This window comes from Notolepis coatsorum (assembly GCF_963971535.1).
Source record: "Notolepis coatsorum genome assembly, chromosome: 17".
Lineage (NCBI taxonomy): Eukaryota > Metazoa > Chordata > Actinopteri > Aulopiformes > Paralepididae > Notolepis > Notolepis coatsorum.
In genome coordinates, this window is record NC_140181.1 from 40,136,906 (window position 1) to 40,146,370 (window position 9,465).

Genomic DNA, 9,465 nt, shown 5'->3' on the forward strand with positions numbered 1-9,465 from the left:
AACTGAAGGACAGCAGACCAAATGGCTGCCTTGTGCCTTCTCTTCTGTACAAACTAGTCTGACTGGAGCAGAGATGGTTTATTTGTCTGTCAATGAGTCCCAGACAAACCTAATAAACCAACCGAGGTGAGAAAGACAATTTAAATGCATGGTCTGAAATTATGGCAGAAGGAAGACGGGTGTAGATTTCAGGCATCCAGTGATGAGGTGTCCATTCTTGAGGTTGGCTGTACTTTTGACTACAGCTTAGAAGAAGCCTTCCTAACCAAAATGCTGAAATACCAACAGCTACAGCAGACCATCTCACAGCTAGGCTACAGATGTAAACTCCTAGTTTTTATCTTTGGCAGCCTAGGGCATGTGCACAAGTTGGTTGTGAGGGGCCTACAAATAGCCGGTCTCCCCAAAAGGAAGGCCAAGCAGTTAGCCAGGTACTGCTCAGTATCAGCAATTATAGGAAGCCGCTCAATTTGGAGGAGGCGCTGTTACCTTTTCCCATGATTCTGCCGTCCATGCACCTTGTACCTGACTGTTCTTCATAATTTTCTGATTGCACTCGCATTGTTTATGTCCTTTGTACGAGGCCTCCTTGTACTTCTGTTCATGTGGACATAAATAAACATTTCAAATGTGTGTGTGTGTGTGTGTGTGTGTGTGTGTGTGTGTGTGTGTGTGTGTGTGTGTGTGTGTGTGTGTGTGTGTGTGTGTGTGTGTGTGTGTGTGTGTGTGTGTGTGTGTGTGTGTGTGTGTGTGTGTGTGTGTGTGTGTGTGTGTGTGTGTGTGTGTGTGTGTGAGTGAAACGCCTTGCATTGTGTGGACTAATGACTCAGCAGAAATATTGAGTGTGAAATTCTCACTTCTGAGACACTTCAGACATGTCTACTTACACACACACACACACACACACACACACACACACACACACACACACACACACACACACACACACACACACACACACACATATTTTACATATTTACATTTTGTCATTTAGCTGACGCTTTTATCCAAAGCGACTTACACGTTTTGTACAACAAGACAGCAGGAAGGGTACAACTCTATCAGCTGAGTAACAATGTTCATAAAAGTGTTGAGTGCTACAGTGTAGGTTAGTATATTAGGACAAGTGCATGACAGTAAGGTTAGTTAGGGTTAGAGTAAAAAAAAGTGTGTCTTTAGTCGACGGTAAAAGATTGGACGGGTTTCGGTTGTCCTAACTGGTTCAATTCTCGCTCCTCCCGGGCAGTGTGTCGAAGTATCCTTGAGCAAGACTTCCTCTGATGAGGAAGTAGACTGTTAACCAAGCAATTTCAGCTGCAAAAACAGCATTTCCCTGTAATGACGGCCATGTCTGTTGTGATCCAGTCCCAGGGATCTGCGGAAGCAGAGTGAGGTATCAAGACTCAGACCCCAGCTGAGTGCTTGTTACACAATTAAACATGTGCATACACTAACACCCCTGCAGAAGTCCCAGTGTCATTGCAGCAGAGGAGAATAGGGCTAAAGAAGGATTAGGCCTGGAGGTCTTAGCAGAGGGACTCTCTCTGACTCCCTGCATCCAACTCCTACAGCCTCCATCGTGGTGGAACAGATCCATTCAGAGCAGGAGGAGACAAGACCTTTATCCTCTCAGAGCAGGAGGAGACAAGACCTTTATCCTTATCCTTTATCCTTATCCATTCCTAACTGCAACCATCAACTCCTCACTCAACTCGGGGGTGGTCCCCACCTCCCTAAAACAAGCCAGAGTCACGCCGCTCATAAAAAAACCAACCCTGAACCCTACCGTCATAGGCAACTACCGTCCTGTCTCTCTTCTCTCCTTCCTTTCTAAAACACTTGAACGTGCTGTATCCAACCAACTTACTGCTTATCTCTTACAGAATGACCTCCTAGACCCTAATCAGTCAGGCTTCAGGACTGGTCACTCCACAGAGACAGCCCTCATTGCGGTCACAGAGGCACTTCACTTAGCAAAAGCGAAAGGCCTCTCCTCTGTCCTGATTCTCCTAGATCTATCTGCAGCCTTCGACACAGTCAACCACCAGATCCTCCTTGCGGCCCTCGCAGGAATGGGAGTGGCTGGCTCTGCGCTGACATGGCTGTCATCATACCTCAATGACCGCTCCTACCAAGTGTCATGGAGAGGGACCCTGTCGGCCACCCGCCCCCTGCGGACGGGTGTCCCCCAGGGCTCGGTTTTAGGACCCCTTCTCTTCTCCCTCTACACTAAATCACTGGGTAACATTATCACGTCTCATGGCTTCTCCTACCATTGTTATGCCGACGATACTCAACTCTTCCTCTCCTTCCCTCCCTCAGATATCCACGTCTCTGAGCGGATCTCGGCCTGTCTGTCCGACATCTCAGCCTGGATGACGTCCAACCACCTCAAACTGAACCTAAGCAAAACAGAATTGCTCAACCTGCCGGCCAAATCCTCCCCCCTAACCGACCTTTCAATCACAGTTGAGAATGCAGCTGTGACTGCGTCCCCGACCGCCAAGAACCTTGGTGTTGTCCTCGACGACCAGTTGAACTTCTCTGCTCACATCGCAGCGACGACCAGAACCTGCCGATTCCTCCTGAGCAACGTCAGAAGGATACGCCCCTTCCTGACAAAAGAACCCACCCAACTCCTCGTCCAATCAACAGTCATCTCCCGCCTCGACTACTGCAATGCACTGCTCGCTGGCCTCCCGGCCACTGCCACTAAGCCTCTTCAACTCATTCAGAACGCAGCAGCCCGCCTGATCTCAAACCTACCGAAGTCGGCCCATGTCACCCCACTTCTTAGGGACCTGCACTGGCTCCCCATTGCTGCACGAATCCGCTTCAAGGCCCTCGACCTAGCATACCGTGCGGCAAAGGGAACCGCTCCCGCCTACCTCCGGTCAATGGTCTCTAACTACACACCCTCAAGACCCCTACGCTCTGCATCTTCTGGCCGCCTCAGACCTACTCCTATCCAAGCTCCGGGAGGGTCATCAAAGAGAAGTCGCCTATTCTCAGTCCTTGCCCCACAATGGTGGAATGAACTACCCACCCCAGTTAGGACAGCCGAATCACGTCCAATCTTTCGCCGTCGACTAAAGACGCACTTCTTCAACCATTATCTGAATTAAAATTTTTTTAAAAAAACAATAAAAAAAAATCTAACCCTAACTAACCGTACTGTCATGCACTTGTCCTAATAAACTAACCTACACTGTAGCACTCAACACTTTGATGAACATTGTTGCTCAGCTGATAGAGTTGTGCCCTTCCTGATGGCTTGTCGTACAGAACTTGTAAGTCGCTTTGGATAAAAGCGTCAGCTAAATGACTAAATGTAAATGTAAATCCTCTCAGAGCAGGAGGAGACAAGACATTTATCCTCTCAGAGCAGGAGGAGACAACACCTTTATCCTCTCAGAGCAGGAGAAGACAAGACCTTTATCCTCTCAGAGCAGGAGGAGACAAGACCTTTATCCTCTCAGAGCAAGAGAAGACAAGACCTTTATCCACTCAGAGCAGGAGGAGACAAGACCTTTATCCTCTCAGAGCAGGAGGAGACAAGACCTTTATCCTCTCAGAGCAGGAGGAGACAAGACATTTATCCTCTCAGAGCAGGAGGAGACAACACATTTATCCTCTCAGAGCAGGAGAAGACAAGACCTTTATCCTCTCAGAGCAGGAGGAGACAAGACCTTTATCCTCTCAGAGCAAGAGAAGACAAGACCTTTATCCTCTCAGAGCAGGAGGAGACAAGACCTTTATCCTCTCAGAGCAGGAGGAGACAAGACCTTTATCCTCTCAGAGCAGGAGGAGACAAGACCTTTATCCTCTCAGAGCAGGAGGAGACAAGACCTTTATCCTCTCAGAGCAGGAGGAGACAAGACCTTTATCCTCTCAGAGCAGGAGGAGACAAGAAGACCGTTATCCTATCAGAGCAGGAGGAGACAAGACCTTTATCCTCTCAGAGCAGGAGGAGACAACACCTTTATCCTCTCAGAGCAGGAGAAGACAAGACCTTTATCCTCTCAGAGCAGGAGGAGACAAGACCTTTATCCTCTCAGAGCAAGAGAAGACAAGACCTTTATCCACTCAGAGCAGGAGGAGACAAGACCTTTATCCTCTCAGAGCAGGAGGAGACAAGACCTTTATCCTCTCAGAGCAGGAGGAGACAAGACATTTATCCTCTCAGAGCAGGAGGAGACAACACATTTATCCTCTCAGAGCAGGAGAAGACAAGACCTTTATCCTCTCAGAGCAGGAGGAGACAAGACCTTTATCCTCTCAGAGCAAGAGAAGACAAGACCTTTATCCTCTCAGAGCAGGAGGAGACAAGACCTTTATCCTCTCAGAGCAGGAGGAGACAAGACCTTTATCCTCTCAGAGCAGGAGGAGACAAGACCTTTATCCTCTCAGAGCAGGAGGAGACAAGACCTTTATCCTCTCAGAGCAGGAGGAGACAAGACCTTTATCCTCTCAGAGCAGGAGGAGACAAGAAGACCGTTATCCTATCAGAGCAGGAGGAGACAAGACCTTTATCCTCTCAGAGCAGGAGGAGACAAGACCTTTATCCTCTCAGAGCAGGAGGAGACAAGACCTTTATCCTCTCAGAGCAGGAGGAGACAAGACCTTTATCCTCTCAGAGCAGGAGGAGACAAGAAGACCTTTATCCTCTCAGAGCAGGAGGAGACAAGACCTTTATCCTCTCAGAGCAGGAGGAGACAAGACCTTTATCCTCTCAGAGCAAGAGAAGACAACACCTTTATCCTCTCAGAGCAGGAGGAAACAAGACCTTTATCCTCTCAGAGCAGGAGGAGACAAGACCTTTATCCTCTCAGAGCAGGAGGAGACAACACCTTTATCCTCTCAGAGCAGGAGGAGACAAGACCTTTATCCTCTCAGAGCAGGAGGAGACAAGAAGACCTTTATCCTCTCAGAGCAGGCGGAGACAAGACCTTTATCCTCTCAGAGCAGGAGGAGACAACACCTTTATCCTCTCAGAGCAGGAGGAGACAAGACCTTTATCCTCTCAGAGCAGGAGGAGACAACACCTTTATCCTCTCAGAGCAGGAGGAGACAACACCTTTATCCTCTCAGAGCAGGAGGAGACAAGACCTTTATCCTCTCAGAGCAGGAGGAGACAACACCTTTATCCTCTCAGAGCAGGAGGAGACAACACCTTGCCTCAAACCGCCTCCTTTTGGAATGACAGCGTAGCATAATCCCATGTTGAGTTGATGTCCATGTAATGTATATTCATACTGTACATCTGTAATTACAGGCATATATATAGACCTAGGCCTATTTTTGTCTGATCAGATTAACATTTGATCTCATTGTGGCCTCTGGTACCATTTTACATCTTCTTCTGGGTCAATACACAACGTTATGAAAGGCTGTAAAAATTACTCATCTCGTATTTTTTATTGGAGAAAAACATCAATTAACAGTTGACCTTATGGCTGACCCTGCTTTCTCCTATATAAATATAAATGTGAGCCGTCCACTCCAGCAGCTGTGAGGTAATCTTTAATGTGACCTCTGCTCATTCCAGGCTCACTAATAATAACCTACACATGTGTATGAGAACGGCCCTGACACCATTCCGATGATTTAAAATCCTGGCAGGACTACAGCTCACTTCTCTCACTGAACTACAGAAAGTGGGGGAGTGGGATGTAAGAGGGAACGAAAGAGAAAAGGAGCTGTTAAAGCTGTTTAATTGTTAAGATGAACGTTTATTATAAAAATGTGTTTAAACTGTTTTATAAAACATTTCTAAAATGAAGTTTTTGTTTTAAATAGCAAATTTTTCAAAAGCTATTTATTATGTATTTTATTTTTAAATGTAGCCCTTATTTCACTTGAAATGAGAAAAATACATTTGTCTATTATTAGAGTACTTCAGTCCTTCCACTTCAATGTGAAAACCGAAAATAAATATTCTTGAAATATTAGTGAATTGTACTTTCTTTATTCGATTTGAGAGTTGTCGACTACATACAGACGTTGATAAAACTACTAGGCTACTTCAATATGTACTGTATATGGCACTGAATCGTAACGCGGGTCACTTATTATGATGTTCCAGACCTTTGCTTGAGCACATTTTCTCTGACTGTACCTCTTTGAATTTTAATTGGATACCCCTGGTGTAGTCTATTTGACCTCGGTGTATCCATTATCACCCTCTGTGTGAGTGCTGTCAACACTGAGCAGCCAAGGTCACAGCCACCTCCAAATATGTCAGGCATGAAGAGTGAGCATCCGGCTGTACAGTATGGTGGAAGAACCTGGTAATGGCACCACCGCATCCAACACGGGGTTCTTGAGGTCATATTTCCCCTGTTTTTCAAAGGGCCCCAGCTGCCAATTGTACGAGTCTATTATTAATATATTTACAGATGACTTCATGTTCGTAGGAGAGAAGAAGAAATGACTTTGTCGAGGTGCTGTTCCTCCTCATGTGAGTTCAGGGGAACCGTGATGTAGCTTAATGGCTGAGCTTCACAGCAGCCTTAGGATTAGGATGTAAATACTGATTGTTATTGTAGTTGATTATAGGAAGTGTCTATACATAACTACTAGGGGTGGGACTCCCCGCGGTACGATATTATCACAATACTAAAGTCATGACATTGTAATATTGCGATTTATTGCAAATTATGTCCGCAACTGAAAACGTTGTTACCATCTGCAATAAAAATAGATACATATACCTGTTTTATTTGATCTAATAAGATAACGTTTTCAGTCTGTTCACTTCATTCCAATATATATTTTTATAGCAGTGAAGTGGGATTGGCAACAAACATATTTGTATTTAAATATCGATACTTGCCGTCACTGTATCGATATATTGCTGTATGTATTTTTCCCACCCCTCATAACGAAGGTTATCCTATAACCCTAGTTATGTAAATACTGACTGAGCGTCCTGCTCCAGCCCTATTGAGATATTCGTCTTTCGAGCGCCTATTGCGCACGTGCTGAAAAAATGTAGTTGCACCAGCATTCGCCCGTGGCCACGCCTGCTCCTGTGTTTCCTTAAAACGCGTGAAAAAACAGCCAAGGGTCCTCAGGGCGTGAAGAGAGGGACGCTCAGTCAGTATTCACATAACTAGGGTTATAGGATAACCTTCGTTATGTTTCAATCTGACTGAGGGGGGGGGGCAGTCAACTCCGACCAATATGCAAAAAAAGGGACCAGTCATCCTAGGACGCACAACGTGAGTGGGACCGCGTGTGAAAAACCGCCAGGTGGCGGGGTGCAGGAGAAGCCTGGTACTCAGGACTGCCTGGGAGACAGAGCCCCCAGTCATGTCTATGAGGTAAAACCTGACAAAAGGACCCAGGGAGGACCAGGACCGAGGCCCCCCCAAGCAGGGCAGCAGAGGCTGCCACACAACGAATGGAGTGTGCCCACCCGCGTTGGGGCCACCGTAACAGACAAGCAGTTGACTGGTAGCCCTGAGGTCCTGTGTGCACCTAAGGTACACCGTCAGCGCACGGACAGGACACAACAGGTGAAGGCTCGCCTCCAACTCACCTGTGTGAGGGGGAGGGTGAAACGCCTGTAGCACAATATCCCTGGAGTGATAAGAGCTCTGGTTATTCTTTGGCACAAAGGCCGGATTGAGCCTCAGGGCCCTTTCTCACTCACTCATTCTGTCCGTACCGGTCGCGTACCACCCTGATTCCGGGTCAGAGTGCGAACCCCCCCCCCCCTCTCCCCCCTCTAGTTTGTGTACACACTGCAGTCTTGGTTCGCTTCGGGTTCTGTTTACGGTTTGCCTTTTGAGCGTTTACGCTTGCCGTAGGCGATGATGTCACGTTCGAAAATGTAAACAGGAATGTCTTAACACGACTGCGGACTCTGGATGCTGATATAAAATGAACAAATTGCCAATAAATATGAAGTTATATTTGAACCTCTGTTGTCAAGCCTTGTCAATATAACCCACCCCATTTTATCACGAATGGATGGTGTTGTAGAGTCCGCTTTTGAGCGTTTTAACGATAGCGCTAAGCTAACGGCTAAACGCTAGTTAGCTTAGCCTTTACTAGTAACATTGCTGCATCGATTATATGCATTATATTGAATGTCATTGATCTACTGGTCGACCACGGCCGACTGGTTGGGCACCACTGGTCTAATAGAAATAAATGCATTCGAACAAGAAAGTATAGTATACAGCAATGGCTAACGGCTAACGCTAGTTAGCTAGCCTGTTCAGAAGCTAACATTATCCCATCGCTTGTGGCAATTATATTGCATGTCATTGATCTACTGGTCGACCACGGCCGACTGGTTGGGCACCACTGGTCTAATAGAAATAAATGCATTCGAACAATGTATAGACATAGCAATGGCAAACAAAATTGCCAGGCCTAACCGCCCCCACTAGTGCGCACCTGAGACCACCTATTTCACCGGCCCCGGTTCAGCGCCCCCGGGGACGAATCAGCGGGGGGCGGGGACGGGGGACAGCGTTCTCACTCAGACAGACACCCTTTTCTGATGCGAGCCGGGTCTGATTCGACACAGAGCAGTGAGTGAGAAAGGGCCCTCAGAGTCACGCTGCTATCACCCTGTATAGACAGACACCATACCGAAAGGGCACATAGCTCACCCACGCGTCTAGCGGAGGTGATGGCCAGAAGGAACGCCATCTTGAAAGACAGCCGATCCAATGGCGCCTGCTCAAGAGGTTCAAACGGGGCCCCCAACAGCCCCACCAGGACCAGTTGGAGGTCCCAGCTTGGGGACAGAGCTTGAGGCGATGTGCGCCCAGCAGGAAACGTCTCACGAGAGGGTGACTGAACAGCGTTCTGCCCTCAAAGCCCACATGACAAGAAGATATAGCAGCGGCATACCACCTTCACTGTCGAGGCCGACAGCCTATCCAGGATAGACTGGAGGAAGGACAGAACCGAGTTCAGGGGACATGACACCGGGTCCAGGCCCTCAGCCTCGCACCACTCTTGAAACATACGCCACTTCCCTGCGTAAACCGCGGTAGTGGACGGAGTGCGCATGTTTTGGATGGTGTTAATCACAGTAGTGTTAAGACGCATCCCCTCCAAATTGAACTTGTAAGTCGCTTTGGATAAAAGCGTCAGCTAAATGACTAAATGTAAATGTAAATGTAAATTCAACCTCTCAGCAGCCAAGCCATTAGAGGCTGCCCCAGGACAGGCGGCAGAAACAACGTGCCGTGTGCCTGAGAGAGGGCCCGCGGCGACCATGGGACAGGCCACAGTGGGGCCACCAGGAGTTGAATTAAGGCCGGGAACCACACGGCTGAGTCCCGGTCCGGTGCGACCAGGATCAAAGTCCTGCGCTCCTGACGTACCCGCTCCAACAGCTGGGCTATCAGATGTATCAAATCAAATGTATTTGTAAGGCCCGACAACACACATTAATGTCCCCATGGGCCGGACACGTCTTCTTTAAAAAGTCAAGAAGAA

At 47.7% G+C, this 9,465-nt stretch overlaps 1 protein-coding gene across 1 annotated transcript in view; it reads right to left on the minus strand.

The window, feature by feature from the left end:
• Nucleotides 1-877, minus strand: part of prf1.3 (perforin 1.3) — a gene marked incomplete at both ends in the record, with an annotated part of 41,450 nt that extends 40,573 nt beyond the window's left edge. The window contains one exon of the mRNA XM_084333429.1: nucleotides 858-877. Coding sequence (XP_084189555.1) covers nucleotides 858-877 — 20 coding nt within the window. The remainder of the gene's footprint in view (nucleotides 1-857) is intronic.
• Between the last annotated feature and the right edge of the window lie 8,588 nt (nucleotides 878-9,465).